Source organism: Labrus bergylta, chromosome 9 (genome assembly GCF_963930695.1).
Source record: "Labrus bergylta chromosome 9, fLabBer1.1, whole genome shotgun sequence".
NCBI classification, from domain to species: Eukaryota; Metazoa; Chordata; class Actinopteri; order Labriformes; family Labridae; genus Labrus; species Labrus bergylta.
Genome location: NC_089203.1, coordinates 20868170 through 20892061, shown reverse-complemented (window position 1 = coordinate 20892061; position 23892 = coordinate 20868170). Strand labels below are relative to the sequence as shown.

At 39.3% G+C, this 23892-nt stretch overlaps 1 protein-coding gene across 1 annotated transcript in view; it reads left to right on the top strand.

Moving 5' to 3' along the window:
• LOC109988859 (ecto-NOX disulfide-thiol exchanger 2-like) overlaps positions 1-23892 on the top strand; it is a 92359-nt gene that overhangs the window by 33066 nt on the left and 35401 nt on the right. Inside the window, exons 3-4 of the mRNA XM_029278577.2 lie at positions 13436-13567; positions 21774-21929. Of these exons, the coding sequence (XP_029134410.2) occupies positions 13436-13567; positions 21774-21929 (288 nt within the window). The remainder of the gene's footprint in view (positions 1-13435; positions 13568-21773; positions 21930-23892) is intronic.

Sequence of the window (23892 nt, the reverse complement as noted above, 5' to 3'; positions counted from 1 at the left end):
TCTCATCTCTCTCAGCCTCCAGCCGGGTTAACTGATCCTCACCAGCTGCTTCTTACTGCCTGACAACAGTGTGCTGAAAATCTCCTCTGTTTAACACTTTCTTTCTTTTTTTTTACATCACCCCCATTTCCCTCTGCTCTGTGAGAGGCGCTACACAAATAGTACAGAAACATCGGCTGAGTCGCATTTAACCAGTTTTAAATGATTTGAATATATATGACTAAACTGTTTGCTGATGAGTTGATGCTGCTGTTGAACTGGTTAGCAAGCAAGAAAAACTACACTACAGCTCTCGTTTAGGGAGAGGCTGAATGCTTCAAGAAAAGTGAAGGAAAAACACAAACTGCAGATGTGTAAGAGTGTTTGGTTGTGTTTCGAGTGAGGCAAAGGATGCATGCTTGGTTGCTTTGTATCTTGTATTACTTGTTTTAGAGGCTCTTCACTTTCAGTTGCTTGCTGATGGATACTTTCTTAAATATTGTTGTATGTTGTTGATTGAGGTATGTATGATTATTAAGCAAATTACCGGATCTGCTACTGCTACTTGAAAAGAAATGTGCAGGTGAAAAACTGCAAAAAATTTAATCATCTTCAATTCATCATCTATTTACAGTTATTTATCCCTTGTGTGCAAGTGTGCAGCCTGTTGTGCAAACTTCAGAAACGGGGCTTTTCTGCCGTCAATAGATGACCTGATTAGCAGAGCCTGTAGTGATGAATGTGGTCTTAAAGAAGAATAATGGAGAAGTCAATAATGACACTGTAGCTGGGGGAAATGCAGACTGGCATCAATAAAGAGAATTGTGACAATCCAAGTGGAGCATGAAGATTAATTATTTAACGCAGCAGCATTTTAATATCCATTCTCAGATTCATTAAAGGACGAATGCAGTTGATGTGGTTGAAGTTCAGACTGTATGTCTCTGTCTTTCAAAGTGTCACCCAGTGTCTGCAGGGGATTGTAGTGTGATTTTTGTTTTTTTTAATCAACTCAGCAGAGTCTTTTGACACTGCCCCCTCTTGAGGCCCTCTTGGCTTCTGTATTGTATAAGGAGGTCTAATAGGTTTAACCACGCCACATGATTAGGGTTGTTAAGTCCAAAGTTTTTTGTATTTAGGCAATTTATCAAAGCCACAGGGGGAAAGCTTTTGTAACAGCTACTCTCTTTGCGTTTTCTTCTACATCAGGTCTCTCTTTCTTTGCCAAATTTTAAATACTCGTGTAATATGCACCATGACATCGCTATGATCAAGTGTCAAGATCGCAGTCACCTATGATAGGGGTGCACATTGGAACTGGACTTTTTACTTTGTGCGACTGTGTAGCCATGTTGAAGACAAGTCAGAGGCTTGAGCCTCTCTCAACAGAAAAGTCAATGACACAACTTTACGGATCTGCTGTTGTCTTTGTTGTTGTTGTTGTCGTTGTTGTTGTTTCTCTTTTAGAAGAAATTCACAAGGCTTTTTGTTTGTAGACCATCGTCGGACAAAATCTTAGTATTGATTTTCCAACAATGGTTTTTAGACTTTAAAATTGTTATGTTAATACATATTTTTTTTGCCTTCATGGCACACTCTGTCTAAACACAGGCACTATGTCTTATGTCTTCCTCTGCCTTGACGCCATGTTGGCGGCCTGCAGATAACCCTTTTCTGTGCAGTGGAAAGGTTTGCGGTCCCACCTGGCCACATCACACACGCAAAAAAAAAAAAACCCAGGTTTGTTTATTTTATTCCAAGTAAGTGGAAAGACAGGATTCATAATCTCATGATGTTTCCGTCTGTGTGGCTGCCACTTCATGTGGTTCTTACGGCTCTAGTCATCCATACCACCATTAGAGACAAGATGAACCATTAAGTGACCTCTATTCTGAAAGCTTTACTCGAGAAATCATCAGACCATGATTCATTCAACGCTCCATGGCTCCGTGGAGGTCACGTTCTCCTACAATCTCAGATGTGCTCTTAAATTTCATGAGCAATGATGCAATTGATGATGACTTGTGACAGAAATGTGCCTGTGTGCACTCACAGCCATAGTGACCATAAAAACAGCATGTCTTCTCCTTCCCCATCTCTCCGCTCTTTAAGTGCCAATAATGTTAGTGAGATATTGAATTTTACAACAGTACAAGTACACATCTATTCCATAGTGACACATAGGAGGAGAACTTTCAATATGAAGACACAAGAAATAACATATTTATACTTACAAGCTTTGAGATGAAAGAGATAAAAGGGAATGGTGAATGAATTGACCATTGTTACCTTTCTTGGTCATATATCCTTGTAAACGGCATATATTTAGGATTTGGATGGATGATTTGTATGTTGAGCTCTTTTCTAATATTTTTGACATGACCAAATAATCAGCACACAGCAACAAAGAACATCCCTTTATACAACCCAATAATTGATAACAACGTGACGACAGTACCTGTGGTCAAATATTTTCAGACTGTGTCAGGTTTAGGCTTATCTTCACAAAAGCGTCATATCAGTGCTGTAAAAAATAAACAGTAATAATGCATTTTTCTATCACCGTTTTATTGTCTTTGGAAGCTCAAGATAAGAGATGCAGAATCATGTCGTTGATTCCTCTGTGGAGATTTATGAACAGATGCTGATACGCAGAAATAATACATCTTACATGTTGTTTAATGACGCAACACTGTGAAAAGAAAGTAATCTCCTCTTCTCTGACTCTGGAGTGAATCTGCAAAGCCTGTCTTATGAAGAGACAAATGCATTATGTTCAATAATCCTCAGTTATGTTTGATTTTATTGAAAATATTGTATCAAAGCTTCTGTAACCAGTCTGAACACCCAGCTGGGACAAAGGGAATATTGGGAGTAGTAAGGAGTATTGCAATTTATTTTATTTAGCTGTCAAAACTCCCCCAAAGATATTGCAGTTTGTGTTAAGCCTTCCTGGAGTGTTGTTGTTACTATGACAGCAGACTCGGAGAAAGCTGCCTGGATGGAGAGGCGTGGTCAGATAAGAGGCCCGGCAGGTTCACTGAGCTGTTGACATTTCCTCACACAAACTCAACTCAACACAAACTGTGGTTCTTATTGGCTGCTGCTGATACGATTCCTGTGTCGTAATTGGCAGCTGCTGATAAGATGCTCTCAGCTGCTGCAGCAGTCAGCAGCATGGTGAGGGGACAACAGCTCAGGACTTTGTGTGCAGACAGGGCTACATCCAGACCCTGAACCTTGTATGCCGGAGATACTTTTCCAGCCAGGGGTGTGCCTACAGGTTTAACAAACTTTAAGACAAGATAATATGCTTGTTCTTTTTGACAAAGTTGAAATAAGTTTTTGTTTTTTATGAGAGCCTGTCAAGGGGGAAAAAAAGTATCAACATGTCCATCCATCCTTTATCTTTACCACTTTTCAATTTTGGGGTCACGGGGTGCTGAAGTCAATCCCAGCTGTCATTGGGGTATACCCTGGACTGGTGGCCTGTCCATCACAGGGCTATCAACATATAATTTCCTTTCCAGATGATATTTGGAATAAGTTATCATTGTTCCTTATTAAGAGAGCTTTATCATTCATTGGAGTCCTTCTACTCAAAATACGCTTTTTTGTTTCTAAGAATCGGTTTGCTGATCAGTGGGTAGTGAACACACGTTTTTTTTGCTGATTTACGGGAAACATGAAGGCCTGTAGAGCAAACCAAAACATAAGAGTTAAGGGCAAATCATCAAAATAATGTGCTTTATTTTTAAGCAAAGCATTTTTCTTTTTCACATGACCAAATGCTAAAATGCTAAATGCTATGTTTCGAATACAAAGTTACATAGATGAGTTCACAGATTCTTTTGTTGACTGGCATCCAATGTTGCTGCATTTATGGTCCATTTTATCTTTTTTTTACAAAAAATCACCCTTGAAAAACATGCCTTCTTATAGTAAGAATCAACCTTCCTCCAATAGAAGTGACTTGAATTCAGTCTTTTGTTAACATTAATATGCACTGGCGCATGTATAGGGGCATGGTATCCATAGCAACAGGCCCCCTAATCAGGCCCAGGGTAAGTAGGAGTTCATGAACAGGAAATGCTGACTGTGTAATGTTACATCTGCCATTATAAGGTTTTCCTATGAAAGAGCCATTTTGTTATTAAATACTTAAAGCGTCTTTACGTCCGACAGGCACCATGCTGGTCATGTCATAAAGATACACTTTTCTTGAGTACCTCGGTTTGGTAATAATGTGCAGCTGACTCTGCTGAATCTAAGCTGCTATTCTGTTGAGATATGAAGCCATTTATACGTATTTGAGGTCACACTCACAGAAACAGCAGATGTTTTTTGCTGGCAGAAGTAGCTCAGAGTCTCGTGGGTTTGGGCTGGAACTGCTGAGAAATATATTTTTGTGCTATTGTGTCCTTAGCCTAGATCTCTATTTAATTAATACATTTAAAGCCCACGCTCCTCTCAAAACATAACTCCCTGACTATCCTTGAACTCCAGACCGTTATTGCTTGTGCCACAGGAGAGCACACACGCATGTGATTCTTATTGATCTTGAGGAAGTGATGACGCTTCTGTTTTTAATGGGATGTACAAGATATTTTCCCTGGTGGATTCACTACTTCATGTGAGAGTACTCACACAAACCTTCCTCCATTAGAAAGACTCTGAGAGCTCTAGCATTAACTGTGGGTCAAATAAGGGTTAGGTAGACAAAACCCAGAGTAACCAGGACATTTGCAGGAGTTTGCAGGTCTTCCAGCAGCAGGAAGGCACAATAAAAATACATAAAATGAAATAGTTCGGTGTAAGTCTTTGCTATAATTGTGTCATATGTTTTCTCATTCTAATTCTCAGCAACACTTGTGTTCATACATTTTGTCTTTTCGTCCTCAAACAATTTCTAATCAGAAGTGGAAAAAATAAGTTGATTATAACTTGATGGGTCATACTTGACCCTGGGAATATGAGTTTGACAAATAAATGCCAGGAAACAGATTATATTTAAGGATTACTGGTCAGGCAAATATGCAATCTGTACACATCGAAGTCAACACTTGAATAAACGGACCATTCTCCCTATTGTTTGGATGATACTTGTAAATTGCTGCTTACTACAGGTGGTCATTTTTGTTTTTTAAGGGTTTGCAACCCAGCCTCAGATTGTCTCTGTAGTCCAACAAACTGCTGCCCACGGCTAGAATAATTTCAGTTGATCCGGCTTCTATTTTAATTGTCATAATGTGATTTAAGAAAGATGTTTGCATCCCAATTAATGGAGAATAAACTGGCAAGCTTTCAAGGTTATTCAGTGGACATTCACTTCATTTTTAAGAGGCTTTATATGGAAGAAAGCTGCGTTTACTTTAGGACCTCAAAAACTGATTGTTAACCATGACCATCAAAGATGTTTTCTTCAAGAGCGTGAAGCAAGAAACAAGCCATGAGCACTTCCAGTACTTTTATTCCTTTACCACACACAACAAAGAGTGACAGTCCCACCGCTTTTTTTTCTCGGGCCAAGCTCTCTTGTTCTGACAGTTTAAACTTCAAAGGAGCGAGAAAGCAGATTTTAAAGAAGCTCTCCGGCTTGTTTTCCTCCTGGAGGGTGTCAAGCTGTCCTTCAGGCATCAATACACACATTCAATTTGTGTCTCTTGTTCTAAACAAGAGTTGGGCTGTGTTGTGACTACTTGTTAAACAGCAAACTCCCAACAGGCTATAAACTCAACACAAGCTGTCGGGATTTTTCACAGACCTGAAAACACAGGGGAGGGAAACTGGGTGGCTCAAGTGTTCTCTGTACAAGGTGCATTGTTTTTCTGTTTTTCTTTAATTAAATATTCACCTCCTTAGATTGTATTACCTAGGAGACCAAATTAAAAGACGTTAAGTGTTTCATATCCAATCTGTGCTGCCATCTTTGTCCTAACCTTCAATATTGGGAATATCTTCCATCGGCCTGATATAATCTTAGATTTCTTTAAAGTTTTAAAGATGCGTTTGTACTGTATAGAATTCTTTTGGACAGTGCCATTTTGCTCGTATCCTGGGGAACAACTCATTCAAAGCTTGTCAGCACTTAGGAGAACATGTATTAGATCCTTTGAACATCCCACTTTCTTACCGCAGAGGTTTCTGTGTGCCGGTCTTCTGGGGGAAGTCTGTGGGTTTGTCTACAACACTACCTTTCTTCTAAGTCTACCCTTACTCTAATAGAAGATTTGAAAGCCAGGGTTCTCCTTCAATCTACTGTTTCCTACAAAGAGAGATGGTGTCTTGGGTCAGCAGCATCAATGTACTTGGGTTAGACAGATATTAAGCTGAAGCCAATGACCTCTTCTTGTTTAGAGGGCTGCATGATTTTGGGAAATGCTTTTGATTTTCTGCAATATATTGTGATGTGAGAAAATAAAGAAAATGAATCCAGATAATTACGTTGTGTTTTTTTATGTACATCAGGCCAACATGATGAGCTCTGAGCTTGTCTCAGACTAGAATTACTGCTCAGTGCGATACTGTATGCTTCACTTCATTTGTGGGACTACTGTTTCCCATCTGATTAAACCAGGTCTGTACCAAAGTCTGTAGTACAGTTTTGATTTGATGTGGGTTTTTTTTCTGAATCTGAAAGCTTTCACATTATACTCCTCGTCCAAGTCTCTGTGATCTGTCCTCTGTTATCGAAGCAAAGCTTTCAGAATTCATACTGATCTTCTGTCTTTGCATCCTGTTTCTTTGGCTTCATGTTTCATTCATGAGAGTCTCTCTCAGATTTATTGCAGGGGCCTGAGCCAGGCTAGATGGTTAATATTATAAAAACAGTCTTAATAGTATTGCTCTCTTGTAGTTATTAGATACCTGACAGTGAAATGATTATATTTACAGAACATAGAGATATAACCTTTTGGTTATTGCCAAGTATGAACATATTTTGATGTATTTGGAGAACAGGCTGAGGAAAAGTTGAATGTTATTGCAAATTGCAAAGATACGTCCCAACACCATGCATGATACATAAGAGAGTAAGTTAATCTATCATCTATTCAAACCTAGCTGTCTGCTTTCATTCACTTCATGTTTCTCTGAATTCGTCACTATGAACATTCAGTATATATATGTTTGAAGTCTCAATAGATGAGCTGACACATTTACTGTGAATTCACTTGAATTAGGAGATTGACTTCCTTCTCTCTGCTGTCATATTGATGTTGAATTATGCATTTTTTTCTCATGGTTGACTTTATTGTATCATTGTCATTATTTCCATGCTTGAAGATTTAATACTTTTTAAATGACATAAATCATGATTTGTCAACAGTAAATCAGTTTTAAATGAATATTTGATCAGGTGTGTTTCATAGCTGAGAAAAAACTATCTTTGCTTTGTTTTCTCAGAAATGTTTTCTTGTTATGTTACACTTAAATGGAGCAGTTTAAACACACAGGAGTTAGATTAACATTCAGGAGTTCTGTGTTCCTTCTCTATTTTCAGTAGGAGAAGTAAGGACATTTATAAATAAATGGCTGTGACTGATTTGAGTTTGGACATTTGTTGACTGACAGGCCCTTTTAGCAGTAGCTGATCTGTGACTGCTCTGGTGGATTTATGTCTCATTGTTCCCTGTAGACCCTGAACTAGCTAAACTGTTTAGCTTTTACAACTCTGGATCTGAAACAAATACACACAGAAACAGACTCACAGCCACTGAACAAGAACAGGCTTTAAGGTTCACGACGACTCCAAAACAAAGTAGACAGCTTGAGTCTTTTTGGCTGAGTCTCCTTTGTAGTTAAGTAAACAGATGGTGACATGACCATCATAACACTAACAGTGTAGATATGTAGCATGTCTTCCTTATTTAGTTTTGTTTTATATAGTGGATACTTTACAAACTTTTAAAGAATGTATTTTACACTTGTATAGCAAGGATCAGCATAACAGCCCTGCCCCTTGTAGAAAAACAAACACACCATGCTTGCTGAAATAATCCCACTGCTTCTGAAATAACATGAAAAAAAGTCCATAAATGATCTGGTAATCCAAACCAACGCAGTTTAAAAGAACAAGGCAACACAGAAGCCATCTTTAATGCTCTACTTCTACAACATTTGGTATTTTTCCTGTTATAGTTTTTTGCTGCTTTATGCACTTCTTCAAGAAAAAAATGTGATGATGAACATCTGGTTGAATCTCATTTGGACTCTTGTATGTGCGGTATCTAATAAAAGTAAAACAATGCTGTATTGATCCCTGGGTGTAAAAGTTAATGCACACAGGTTTAGGTCAGTTCATCTTGGTGTAGCAGATTGTTTTTACACTCTTCACTGTTGGTATTATGTCCTTTCTCGGCTCATGTCCTGCAGGACTTGAAGCATGGATTCATCTTTTTCTTTGCAGCACTCACTTTAAATGATCCAAATTCCAATTACAGTTCTCCTCTTTAGATTGGAGGTCTAGTTATTGAGTCAGTCTCTCCCAATCTGTACTACACGGTGTATAAGATTGCAGCCTCACATGTAAGTATTAACTGATGTGACAGCTGGGCCATCAAGAAATATTTCAGATGTGTTCCTGCCATCGCTGTTGCTCATCTCCCCTCCGGAATAGATGCTGTGAATCATTTGTACATTAAAATGAGAAGCCGTTCCTCCTGCACAGTAATGAGATCCGTTGGTCCTTTTTCACATGTACAGTGTAAATGTGAGACGGCTGTTTAGCACATCACAAACATTGCTTGTGGCTTTGAAGCTTACTTCACATCAAAATCGTTCAGTTTTATGAAGTGCTTCACTGGTTCATTGTGCAAGTTTGAAATAATCAGCCAGAAAATGCCAACAGAGTTTTGTTCTACAAAATGCTTCAGTCATTCATTGTGCATGTTCAATTTATAAGAAGCCAAATTAGAAACAGATGTGCAGACCTCTCCCCATCCTTAATGTGTGTTTCCAGTGATTTCCCATCTGTGTGGCATCTTTCTCCCACTGGCGACAAAAACACAGGACAATTATCAGTTTCTCTATATTTGGTCAAATTATCAGTGTTGTCAGCGTGGACAGAAGGATGTCAGCTGATATCCACTATATCGTGCATCGCTAAATATTTTCTATGGTCTGCTGTGGCTCAAGAGTGCTATAGCTTCAATTGTTCTGCAGTGATATGAAAACTCAACTTTTGATCTGAAAACATCCTCTTGGCTTTTAGCAGTTCAAGTTGAACCTGCGTCAGACAGACATGAACTTGATTCTGCATGTCACCCACATTGCAGATGTTCTGACCAATCAAATAGAAGTTATAGTGTTAACAGTGGTGGCCAAAGTACAGTATCTCATCATCACTTCACAGCAGTACACTGTGAATGTCACTTCATTTGAAAGCCTCCGTTAGAAGGTTGTCGTATTTTGTATATGAAACAGAAGCAGCAGTTTTACACTTTTATTGATTTGTTCACTGAAAACTAGTTAAACACAAATGTTTCTTTTTATAAGCTGCACTGTTGCATCTCCATAGACATTATCAGATTCTCTTATTATTTTAATACTTGATAATATTGATGTGCTGAGGTTGCAGCTCTGCTCTGATTGCTTTTTTTTTGTCTCTTTCTTGCACGTTATCTTCCATCCCTCTTCACCTCAAGATATCAGAGTAATCTGTTCTTGTCTGTCACCTCTCTTAACCCGCCCGATAAGGGAGGTAAGAGTCGTGCTCCTTCCTGAGAACGGATGTTCCTCCTTGACAACATTGACACAAACAAAAGTGCCTCTGCTCCGTTTGTACAAAAATAGCTCCTGTTGAGGCCATAAAAACAGAGGTTGTTTACCATTACTAATCTGCCCGGGGAAGTCTTCAGTCAGCTGCAGTCCACTGTGCATCGGTTTCTTTTCCTCCAGTATTTCCTGTCAAGGCGTTTAATTAACCGATAATGAAAGCAACTGTCATGAACAGGGGATTTGTGACTCAGCTCTTCATGTGCTCAAGTCTTGCGTCAGCCTTTGCTTCATAGCTGAGTCTAGTCGTAAAATATTTTTCAAATAAGGATTCGCCATTGCAAACCCACCACTGAATCACATTTAGGGAACTATAATGGGCATTTAAAAGGCGCTGATGGGACATTTTCAAGATGGAGCTGCTTTAAATAGTTTGGATGATTATGTCAGCAGAATTTTTCATTCTCTCAGTTTGTAACATTTGTGGCAATAAATGCAAATGATAATGTCTGTTTTGGGGCTTTTTATCCCCTTATTATAGAGGACAGTGGATAGAATAGGAAACAGGGATGAGAGTGTGGGGAATGGTATGTGGTTAAGTGCAGAGGGTCAGCGATGAACTTAGGCTGCCCAGGACTAATGTCTCTTTAAATGTGACATTAAAGGTCAGGTTTTGGTTGGTTTTGTCATATTTTGAGTCCACATCCTCCACTGACACAACTACACTAAAGCTACAGTCCCCTGTTTGACACAAAGGAAACATAGATTCACTCCCAACCATTAAACTGCAATGGATTTTTTTGTGTGCAAAAATGATAGTGTCCTGGTTTTTAAGCTGGTCTTTAGGGATTCAGAATTGGGACCACATTTCTGAAACAGTATAGAATTTGAACAAGGCACCGTCCCAATTAAAGTCTCTGTTCAGGATTACACACAAGGTTGTCTCCCACACAGTGCCGGAGGGTTTTATTCAATGGAAATCAAAAGACAGGAGTCTTCCTCACACCAGCTTTTTATTGTGCACTGTACCATTTCCTCACAAGCCGACTTAATCAGTTGGCTGTTGTTAAACTATTGGCAGATTTGTTGGCCCTACCTGCATGACTCTGCGTTGTATACATTGTTCTCAAAAACTCCACAAAGTTCCCTTCTTAGACAAAGTTCTCAAGTAATCAAACCCAATGTGAATAAGTTTGACCATTGAGTATTTCAACGCACAAGGAAACCTCTGGGCCAACTGTGTTTCTCATCCATATTTTAGTAGCTTCAGTGTCTGTCGTGTTGTTTTTTTTCTTTGTGACAGTCAGCTCAGTACAGTGTGACATGTGATCTGCATTTCTGTCTTCATCTTTGGCAGCCTTCTTGATTCCACTCCTATAACAAACTAATTAATCAGAAGTTTAAAATGTATTGAAATATAAGCAACTGAGGGAGTTTTTCTCCACACTTTTTAGTTTGCCCATATTTGAAGTCTTTGCCCGAGCATGCTGGGCACAATAACAGTAAGATTCTAACTTTGTAAGTATAAACCCTCTGATAATTAATCACAGATATGTTTGTACACATTTTCCAAATTGTCCTTCTCACATGGTGGTTTCCTTCACCATATGACCCTGAAGTTGACCTTTTGACCTTCCTCCCTGCTCAGAAACACACACAGAAACACACACGGACAGACATACAGACCTGCATTCATGAGGCGATTAAGGTCAAAGAGGCAGCCGCTCTCAGAAGCTGTTGTGCACTGGAGGCTTTTTACCCCTCTGTGTGCTTTCCATGCTGAAGTGTGAACAGTTCACACGTCCCTGCAGATGAAAATGGCTGACCTCTTCAGCAATACTGTGATTCAAACCAAAGAATGAGAAACATCAGCAGCAGTATTCAGAGACCTTTTCTTTGGTTAAAGTACACACATTGAAACTAAATCATGCTGCTCTCTCTGCTCGAACACTGTGTTCAGTGTTGATGCTATATTTAAACACTAATTGTAGGTTTTCTATTGTAATGACTACAAAATCTACAAAACCATCTGTAAAACAAAATACACAGCTGTTTGTTTTTCTGCAGAAAAGGAAGCTTTTTTTTAAATTTTTATTTAGATAAGGAGCATTTTTATTGGGTATTGTGGATTTGACTTTTTTTTTTGTTATTGCTTAACAGAAACAACTACAAAAATATATATTGTGTATCACCATTCAGCAAAAATATAGAAATTTGAATTTGTAATACAGCCAGTCCCGTCTTCTTCTAAGGCAAGCGTTAGGGCACACATTGGATTCCCCCAGGTACGAGGAAGCTTGACCCAGCATACACAAGAACCCTCTGTGCATTTACATTATTGCAATTAGCTGATACAAATATATATAAAAGTTTCATTATCTAGAACATATTTGATTGTACCTTTTAATGTCAAATATGAATTTGCAACTTCTTAGTGCACAGTGGACAGGAAGTTGATCCTAAAATAATCACCTTTTTGGAATAACTAAGGAATGTGAATTGCTTTAAACAGAAAATTGATTCTGAATTAACAAGACCCCCAAGAATCAAAATCGAATCAAATGTGAGGTACTGGAAGATTCACACCCTTATTGCTACACTCTGTCAGATGTGTCTGAACAACAGGAATAGCAGCTTGTAGCTGTTGTTGTGCAGGCAGACACATGTTTGCCTACACAGATCACCTCCACAGTGAGCTCTGCCACACACCCTGTGAGGTGTGAAGTGGGTGCAGTGTGTCTCATTATGAACAGTTGTGTTGGCTTTGGCATGAGGAGAGTAAAGGGCAGCTCGGCTCAGCCAGCAGTCATAGCATTTTACAGGTTTGTCAAAGAGAAAGAGGTCAAGTAGAGAAGAGAATTAAAGAGCGTTTAGAGCTGTAAAATAGACCCCAGATGAGAGAATGAGCTGCTGCTGGATTTATGATTTGTTCATGTTGACTTTACTTTACAGTCTGGCTTAATGTGAGCCAAACTCTTAAACATATGTGACAGGTTTTTCTTTCTCACTTGCAGCATTTTGAGCTAACAGGTCTCTGACATGTGAAGTGTCAAAAGGCCAGGCTGTTTTCGGCCACGTTGCAGAAACTGAACAAACAGCAGCATCAGGGTGAACAGAGTCTCAATGACAGTCTTGTTTAAATCACTGTCGTGTCAGGGGGACTGCAGGGTCACAGCGAGACTCCCTTCTCCGCTCCTCTCTCACATAAAACAGAGACTTAAAGGAACGATTTTAGAAGAAGGGAAGAGGATGGAGAAGCCGTTAGGGCACCGCTCAGCATGACCTTGAATCATGATGACTAAGAGGTTACAGACTAGTTGTCTGTATCTCTGCCAAATAAAATGCTGTGAAACGTATCTCGATGTATTGGATACAGTTTGAGTCAGAGACGATACAGTTTGAAAGGGAAACAGTCTCACTTTAGGTTGGTGAAGGGGAGAAATAAAAATGTTTTCCAACTTAAGATAATTGATTTGAAGGTGATCTGTAAATCTTGTCGGCATGATTTATCTTCTTAGAGTTGACCTTTTATGGGACCTCAGAGACACTACTCAGAATTAGCAGACAAGCTACAGACCACTGACCCTTTTGACTAGAATTGGGCTGTCAACAGTTTTAGATCCGTCCAGAGGTCCATGTGTTGATGTACTTACATTGTTGAATGTTTAAACCAGTATCCTACTCGTATCAGTGATTGACTTCAAGCCTAACACTCGGTCTTCTCTCTGTGTTTTTTCTACAGAAGGGATCTGTAACATGACGATGGACTCCAACTCGATGACAATCCCCCTGTCAGACCCCAACGCCTGGGCTACAGCCATGAACAACCTGGGGATGCCTCCAATGGGAATAACCGGACAGCAACTCATGCCAGGTAACACACTGACTACTGTTCAACACCGAAACCTGAACCACAGATTTTGTGTTGCAGGTTTATTTATTTCACATGTTTTCTAGAGCACACTTTAAGGTTATATTTTTTTATTGGAATAAGGAATAAGTATTACATATGATCATGATCATGCAATTCTGCCTCTTCTGAAAGCATAATAGTGAGGCGTTCAGGATTATTTTTTGCACCAGTGTATAAGACGCAGCCAACTCTTAAGATGAAAATAGCAGCTGCTGATTGAAAGCAGATGATCATTTTCATCAGTTCCTAGCAATAGGAAAGTAAATTGCCAGTAGTTTAATAGCATCTTTTTTTTTTTACAATAAAACTTTATGAAGTAGTGGTAATCTCATTAATTGGATTTTTCTTATCATTTGCGAGCAGTTATTAGTGAATGTCAAGTACTGGCACGCATAGGAGGTTTTTCAGGCAACAGCATGCACATGAGGGAAAACACGCTCTAGCAGGATATCTTTGCTGTGCTCGCACAAATCAACCTCACTTTTGAAATATTGGGGGCATAGACCTTGGATGGAACTGTCCCATTTTGGATTCATGATTTCAAAGACCATAGCATCCACATAATCAGACTCATTAAACCTTGATTGACAGCTGTGGTTACATAATACCTTCTGTTGGTCTCAGTGTAACTGTTATTTAGCTATTAGTTAGTTTAATATGTTATATTAAATTAGTTGCAGGAGAGACTGGGGAAGACGAGGAAGCTAATTTATTGTTCAGATGGGAAAGTAACTACGAGTAATGTTAAAGTTATAGTCGCTTTGAAATTGAAAGCCAGTCCGGCCTGGAGCGGAGCGGGGGCTCTATGTGATAGCCCCGGGATGCCTGGAGCTAGCTGCAGGGCTATCGGAGCTCCATGGCTAGAGTTAATGATCAAGCTAATAATCAACATTAAACACGGCCTCGTGAAACAAAGAGCTCTAATCAGTCAAAATAATGGATTGTCTTCAGTGGGTTTCCCATGAGTGATCAGGGTCTTTTCGCCTCCTGGGGTAACTGATGATGTACCAGGAGAGAGGAGGAGGGATGAGATGTTGATGGAGAGGGAGGAGACTCAGGTTATTAGCTGTCTCCCCTAGTAGATCACCTGCAGTAACAGCATGTGTTTCCTACCTTTCCCTCATCATCCCTCCTTTCCTACCTTCCTGTCACCGCCCTTTCCCCCCCCCTCACCAGCCTAAATAACCCAGACTCTCATTTATATCTTGTAACAGCTGAGTCAGCAACTGTAACTGAGAGCTGCACTGAACACACGCTGTTACTTTCTGAGCCCCTTCACACACTCAGACTCCTCTGAGTCACACTGAAATGATCATCTGGGCTCAAACAGAACAAAAACTGATGTTGAGGCCCCTCCAACTGTAAATTATATACATAATATAAATGTAAAAGAATGCTAGAAAATGCAATTATCTCTCTCTCTCTCTCTGTCTCTCATAAGATTTGTAAATATATGTCTAATATTTAAATTCCGGACATGTGCTGCTGTGTCATCATCTCTCGACACATATTTTACCCACAAGCCCCTTCTTTCTAGCCCTGCATTTTTCACTTCACTCAGGACAATACTGCTCAAGTTGTTGAGAAATGTGGAAGTGAGAAAGAATCCACTTAAACACTCTCATCTGGCTTTACTCATTTTCTCAGTTTAAGAAGAAGCAGCTCAATGTTAAAAACGTACTGCTTTAAATTCAGCTATGTAAGGGATGCACTTTGCCTGAAACATATTATACGCACTCCTCTTTCGTTGCCATTTTCACATGATGTCTCATGGGGTTTCTGTCACGCAGCTCTTGTTCTCAGAGCACCTTGTGGCTTTGAAGTTACTCCAGGTGGATGAGATATTGATTCTTCATCATGACTGAACATCATCTTTGTCTCCCTTTTTGTTTCACCTCCAAACAACAGCGCAGAATTCCCCATCACTCTCTTTGTCCTTTCCTGTTTTATCTACGAGTGTGCTGATGCGTTTGTGTGACTGGTTGTACATTTCCATGTAGGTTTAAGTGTTTTTTTTTATGCCTCATTATATGCTGGACTGCTTTCATTATTAAGTTATAGTTGGTCTCTGTTTCATCCTCGGTGTGTGAATGTGTTTCCTGCCTCCAGCCAAGTGGATATATGCAGACAGACAGCTGGATATACAGACCATTGTGAGCAGAGCATTCACCCCACTGCAGCCTCACATGTCTGGTACATGTCTCTAATGACGACAGTTTTATTTCTATAGATGGTCTGGATGATTATTGTGTACATTGGAGAGTTATTACTACGTGTATAAGTGAAGTCTTTGGATGGGGGAAGAGATGTGACTCTAGTTTTTTGTTAGAACAATATGGGTCCTTAACAATACAGTACTATAGTGTGCTTTGTTTGATAATGTTGTTATGCTGATCCTGCATGTATGACATCTGTTGCATGTCTATCCAAGGAGAGGGATAGCGCTGAGATTAATCCTAATTGTGTTCCTGTTTAAGGAGTTCTCATTGTTTCAAAGAGCGATGGAGCATGTTGTCATTCAAACAATATTTAAAGCCCTTTCAAGCAAATAAATATTTATAAACAAAATGGACTTGACTTGTATAGCCCAAGGTTTACAGCAGTTTCTGACTCACCCACAGCTGGCCATAAGGGAAAGAAGGAGGCCGGGGGAGTGAACATTGAAATAGAGAATCAATTCCTCCTCAAATCTAATGGTTGGAAAACGTCAAAAATGTAATAAATAATGTTAAACAGGAGTTTGGTTTCAAGTGTATGTTGTTACATTTTAGTGATTGAAACAATACCATCAAAAAAGGGGAACTAAATGAAAGCCTCTTCAGATTCTTGACAATGAGAAGACACAAATAGGTCATGTGAACTTATGGGGAGTAAGCCAAAAACAAAAAGTCCTATAGAATGTGTGAACTTTGAGAACTAAGCAGGAATTGCAACAATAACATCAGGATTCAACATCTGGTTTAAACATCTGACAGAAACAGAGACGATGTCTGTCCAAGAGCGTTCACCATGTTTCCCCACCCTTCATCGGTCCTCTCTCGAACACACCCAGACTATAAGCAGAACCAGATGGAGAGATATCAAGTTCCTCATCCATATGTATCTCAACGTCCCGACCTCCCAAGATGGTTTTTATTAACCGGAGACATTCCACAGTATGGATTGTATCACTGTTTTTGCTTTTAATGTGCATTTAGCAGCTCCACAGATCTTCACTTGGCTTTTAACAAAATAACCTCCACCATTGAGTCCTAACCTTTTTGGAGCTCATGCTTTAAAAAAGTCCTCGTTGTGTGTGAAAGCACTTTGCAACATTTGTCAGGGGAACTGCTCTTAAAATCTGGCCTCAGTGTGGAGAGGTTCAACAAAAGAGTCATTTAGCTTTTAACTTTTATTTGAATATTTTTTAGAGACCTGAAGTGGCCAGTGTATCGCAATTCCTTCACAAAAACACTCAAACTTTGAAGAATGGTCATGAAAATGAAACAGAGTAATAGTTTGTGGAGTTAAGGTAATTTAGTGCTGGAACGTCATTGGAACTGTAAAAAGACAATAATGCAGTAGACGCAATGCTAGTAATTAGTGTTGGAAACGTAATACTATTTAACAACAACTTTCTAAAGTGAGATTCTCTTTAATGGGTGAGCATGAAAAAAGCTAGACCAAATGTAATCAATCCATAGTTGTAAAAATTCAACATGAAAACTTACAGGTGTGTCTGTACAGGGCTGTGAGAACAGTGTTGCTTCTTAACGCCTCTAATCAAAATACACAACATAAAAGAGCATGTAACAGCAGTATTTGTTCTGTTTTTTATCATAAGCATGATGTACTATGTTTTTGGGTTTTTTTTTACATTGAGGGTCAAAGCTGCTCGCTTGGGTTGCCAGTAGCATAGAGGTTAGTGAGCATCCCATGTATGGAGGCAAAGTCCTCAAAGCGGGCGACCTGGGTTTGAATCTGACCTGTAGTTTCTTTTCTGCGTCTCACTCCCCGCACTCTCTCTCCTGATATCTGACCCCCTACATTGTCCCATCTCTAACATAAAGGCAAAAAAAAAAGACCAAAAATAAAAACCTTAACAAAATGCTTACTTGACAAAAACGAATATTGTGCAGAACCTAAAAAGGATGCTGCTTGACAACACACACAAACACACACACACACACAAAATGAAAACATTTAGCCTCTCACACACGTGTTGGCAAGGTTAACAAAGTTAATTTTAGATTCACATTATTATGCATGCATACACACCAACTGACTGAAACACTCTCTAGAATAGATAATGAGGCTCAAGGCACAGACAACTCTTCCTTGAATAAACAACCACTCCTTTGTGTGCATCATCCCCCTCATCCTCATCCCTGTCCCTAAAGACGCACAAACTTACACCCACACTCACCCACAGTGGTATATATGAAAAGTTAATGTCATGTCTCACAACCAAACATCCAAACAGCGCTCATCATGTGAAGTGAAAGCACTCAAGAATCCCCCAAGATATGAATCAGGGTCTCCTCATTGTCACACATTAGCTCACCTGAATCCCCATCATGAATTATATTAACTGACAGTCATTCCTTTGCCGTAAGCCTTTTCCAATCCTTGGACTGAACACAGTGTCCCTTTCTGCTGCCTGCTCGGGAGTTGCACTGGTTTTGATGCCAGAAAGTTTTGGCTGTGTGTAGGTGGACAGAGTGGATATACTTTGGATATACAGTGTGTCTGAGGGGAGAAATAATAGAGCAGAAGTTACAGGGCTGCAGTAATGGGCCGATGGAAAGCTCTTCCTTTCTATGGCAGCTTTATTAGATTGAAGGATAGATATTGAAAAAGTTAGATCTGTAATGGTGATGTGACTGTAAAGGTGTCAGATGAAGAAATAAAACATCAAAGGCAGTAAGAAACAGATTCTTATTTAGATGTAATAGAAAGGGAAGATGGGATAACTTTAATAGACAGTAAGGTGTTTATTTTTCACTTCCCTCCTGCAGGGTGCAGGAAGGAAAAATGTCCCTGCAGGATAAATGAAGTCGGAGATGTTCGTATGAAAATGCAAAGTGTGTGACTCCTGGCAGAGATTGAGAGAGGCTGATTTCAGCCTCTGGTAGGGTTCCAGGTGCTGCTAGCTCGCCTCATTAGAGAATATTATCCAGCATGCCTCACACCAATCGTCCAAGCCCCCACCCTCCGCTGACTGCTAGAGGGGACGTTGACCCTGGAAATCGGAGAGGAGAAAGACTGTAAGGGGGAAAGGAGGAAGACATTAAAAGAGGCAGCATCAAACAATCCGAGGTTCTTGTTTTTTATTATTTTAATTCTTGCTGCAGCGCACGATGTATTGACTTCAATGGAAGACCTCCAGGAAATAGATTGGTTATAATCATTTCATCTGCGTCTATACCTTCAATACATACTGGGATGACATACACTTCCAACCTTCATATGCAGGAATAACATTACAAGCATGGCAACTACAGGCTACTTCTTACCTGATTCCTCTCACTCACGCTCTCTCTCACCTGTTATAGACCATGGGAGAGGTTATGAACAGATTAATAGTTACATCACTGTGTGCCTGGCAAGTGTTTCCTCTGTTATCGTCTCTCTTTTTGGCCTCTGTTTTTCTGTCGTCATTTTCTTCCTTTCCTCAGTCTAACTTCTTTATGGCACCCTCTCTGGCTCCTGAGACGTATTCTGAATCATCTCTAATGTGCATATTTCTGGATCTATTTTAATAAGTGACACTCCAATCATCCATTTTCCCCTTTTAGTGCAGATTTAGAGGAAATCACTTCCAACAAAATGTAATGTGTATATCAGTGTAATGGTGTGTAATGCTGAATAGTAAATATTATTTCTCCTTTACTGGATTTATTGTGATTGAACATCAAATATTCGGAATTAAGTTGGATCTGACTCAATGTTTGCTGAGGTATTCTCTTCTGGAGGGAAATGTCACAATGCGCCTCAAGTGAATATTTTATCACATGTAACTAATTAACTAACTAATTATAAAACAGACTGAAAGCACTACAAATGTGTTTTTATGATCTACAAAAGTAAACAAGAGCATCAGTGACGAGGTGGATCATTTCTGTGTCGTTCTTTATAATGCCTGAAACACGTGTCAGATATAGTCTGAGGAAACAGACTTTCTTTACATTTTCCATTACAGTATTTGATACATTTGATTTAAGTGGCAACAGGAGGAGATTGTTGTTTAAAAACACTTCTCATACATGTGCAGGACAACATCAGCAAAGAAAGAAAATACCACTTTGTCCACCGGGGAGCAAAAATGGAAAATAACCAAAAGTTCCTCAGAGGAGCTTTAGAGCTTTAATTTATACAGATAAAATATTCACTCTGTTGATGGAAAATTTACATCAGTAAAGTCAACTCGCCTACAGCTATGACATGTATTTCATCATTATTTCGATTTCCATTATGCAAAGTTTTACAGGATGGTCATTTTTTGCTGCATCCCTCTCATCTTCATCATCCAACTCTCGTTGGTTCAGAGTTCTTTAAAGTTCATTACGGCTCGAACTCTCTGGATCAAACTCTTTTTTGGCTCAAGATGCAAGGGGGGATGTTATTTTGTCTGGGGGTTAATAGGATGGTTACAACATGTCATGAGTTAAATTAAACTCTTGGAAAAAAGCTATTCTTTTTGTTGGTATCTGCTGAGCTACTGCAACGACAAAAGTGATAATATTGCGAACAAGTCCGAAAACTACAAGGTTCAGATAGGTTTGTATTGATACAAAAAGTATTTTTAAACTGAGCAAGTACAATGTATATAAACGTATCTTCAATACATAGACGTCTTGTTTCGTATCTTATAATGGGAAGTGGCTAAATGCTAACATTAGCCGTTTTCTGACGGTGGCTAGCAGGTAATCAATCATGTTATTAACTTGAAATGTGGTCCGATCTCTCTCTAGATTTTCAGATTCCGTTGTCCTTGTTGTTTTTTTCACTCGGGAAGCAGTTAAATATATATATATATTGTTTTCGGACACTCTGTTTATACGACTTAAAACCTTGAATATATCAGAACAACATAACATTAGCTTAAGCTGAGCAGGAGGTCATTGGAACAAAGTGACTGAAGGAATATGGTCTCTTCAGTGATTATTAAAAGGAAAGAAGAAATACTGAAACATCTAACTGCTGATGATTAGAATGGCAGAAAGGGGAAGATAAAGCACATGTACACTTAAATAGATATAACTGCAATATGTGTAGATTGAATTTAATATTTTTAATTAGGGTAGTTAATGGCAGTGTGGTATTGTATTGCCAAGTACAACCTTGGTTCTAAGCATTAAGAGAAATTAATCCAAACTAAACATGAATATCTTTGTAATGGAAGGATTTATAGTTGAACTGTCTCATCATCTTAATGTGAGTTGTTTGTTTATGCATTTCATGATTCTAGTTTCATCAACTGTGTCTGCAGTCAGAAATATCTCCTTGTGTTAAACAGTCCTCCGGCTTGTCAGATTGATTTTGTAACATGTCTACTATATAACAGTGTGTGTATAATCTCCATTGAGGTTTTGTGTTTTAGGGAGCAGTGTGTCTGTATGCACGTACACAGGTGTATGAACATCACACACCCTGCGGCATAATTGTCAACTCCAAATCCTCTGCAGGTGACGTTGAGGCAAACACTGGAGGGCATCGTCATTTCCATTTCAAAAAGCTTCTTCCTGAAATACATGTGCACATAAAAGCATGTGTGTATATGGATGCTAGTTCTGCAGTCTAAATCAGTGTTATAAATAAAGCCTCTCTGTAGTGTGGAATCCAGCTGTGTACATTATCTATAAGGTCATGATTCAAACAGCATGAGTGACAGAGAGAGTGGCTAAAAACATCTTCAAATATGCATGTTGTTTACGTTTTATTACGTTTTTTAAGTGTTTTATTCATGAGTGACTGTGTTTTGTATTTTGTGTAGACTACTTGTGTGTCACTGGTGATGACAGAGAAATCACACAGTAAATAAGTAAACAGAGTGAAATGGTTCCTAAAAGATTAAGTGAAGTAATACCAGACCATATAGTTTTACTGTTGAAAATGGAGGTGTGACTTTTTTCCATAGGAAGAATGCGTTGTGATCTCATTAATCTTAATCTCCTGCTTTCTCCAGATTTTGATCCTAACCTTGGTATGATGCCTGGAATTACCCCCCTGAACCCCCTGATGCCCGGCCTCGGTATGGGGCCAGCTCCCCTCTCTCAGGATTTCCCACTTTTGAAGGAGATCATCCACTGCAAGACCTGCACCCTGTTCCCCGCCAACCCCAGTGAGTTATAACATCATGCTAATCCTGCAATCATCTCTATAAACATATATCTGTATCTGAATCCACAATATGCAGGTGAGGGACAGTTCTGTCAGAAGCTTTCTGGTTTCTGATTATAGTCCAAGCACCAATGACCAATCAGATGTGAACAGGACTTGGTGTTATGCAGGCATGCCTTGGGTGTGGGGAACAACAAAGGTGAAACATATGTCTGCTTTCAAGCTTCATTAATCTCTTATGACAGATATGTTATTATTGAAAGCCTTTTCTCTGTTTATGAAACTGTTCATATGTGACCATCAAAAGCTAAGAAGAACATAATCAAAAAGACTAACTATTTTCTTATATAACTGGTTTTAAGGCCTGAAACCGTTACTGCAGGGAAGGTGTCAGACAAAGTGAGTTACAGCATGCCACCGTTTTATTTGTTTTGGCAAAGATCCACAGTGACGGACACTTTTGGAAATCAACACAAACCAAAAGTTTCTCATAAGAGCTTATATATTTATGTGGATAACAGCCATCTTATTCTTTCTTTTTTTAAGATTTGTTTTTGTGCTTTTTATGCCTTTATTGTTGAAAGGCGCTCAGCCGCCAGCGTCCCATTTACAACGCTCTTGTAGGGTTTTCTTTGTTTTTTTTTTATCATTGCCAACTCTCTCAGGTCTCAAGTTGCTAATTAGACTTTGAATTATGACTGGGGTATAGAGAAGGATGTCATGGCTCAAATATCAGTCATTAGATATCCAGCTGTGCTGGTCAGTATTTGACCTTTGCCCCCAGAGGAAAAATCTTTATCACAGAATCTGATATATTGCTCAAATTACTGACACACAAGATAACCTATTAACTTTCATTGAAGACTAAAAGTGATTGTCTGGTGTGGGCATTGCAGATATTATTTTATACCCTTTATTTCTTTCTTCATGTGTTGTCAACCCTTAGAAGCATCATATCTACTCTTCAGAGATCAAAGTTCTTATTCTTCACATATTGCAATATAGGACCTGTCAATCAAAAAATGCCTGATCCAAGGGTTTATCATGTACCGGTATATGTTTCCTCTTTTATTCTTTCTCCCCGTCTCTTCCTGCCCAACCGTTTACCTGTTCTTCATTCACCACGCGCATATCAAAGTGTTAATATTCACAGAGAGTCACATTGTATCATCTGACTGTAGGTGTGTTCCACACGCTGCTTATATTTATCTCACCTCCAACATCCAATTATCCAGAGTGAGACGAGAGTTAGTGGGGGGGGCGCTTTGATTGATCTCACCTCCATATTTTCAGATTTCACACTGCAGAAAAGTTTCTGCCTAGGGACTTTCTTCTCACAAGTCTCACATGTCATCTTCAAGCTGGAATAAAACAAACGCTTCTCACCGCAGCAGCACTCAGGAGTTTAGGATCCGTTTTGAAAAAAAAAAAACACACTTTTTGCATTCTGTTAGACAAATATGATTATTTTACCACACCTAAAAAACTGTGCAGAAGTGTTTCCTCTAGAGCTGTGCTGTTGCCCTGTGGCTCCTTATAAACCATCACTGTCACAATATGGTGCAGAGGGAAAAGCTGATTAAAAGTTTAACTCCACCTAGAAAGTCTCTCTAACCCAGCGTCAGTTGAGCAAAATGAACTCAGTACTCTGCGCACATATAAACCCTGAGGCTGTGTGAGGGATCAGCTTGTCAAGATTTTACCCTCCAACTTTAGAGCCTGTCACAATCACTCTGTGGCACAACTTATTTTCTGTCTTCTGTGGCTCAGTGAAGCATACGTGGATTGGAAAATGTACCTCGACGTATAATACCCTCTCTAAGATTATGCAACAGAATCTGAAGTTGTTTCGATCCACAGTGACACACGTAAACATTTTTGTGCTTACTCTATCATGTTAGTGCTTCTCACTCTTTTCCCATTTCTATCCCAGTTACCCTTCCCTCTCTTTTGTTGATCCCAAT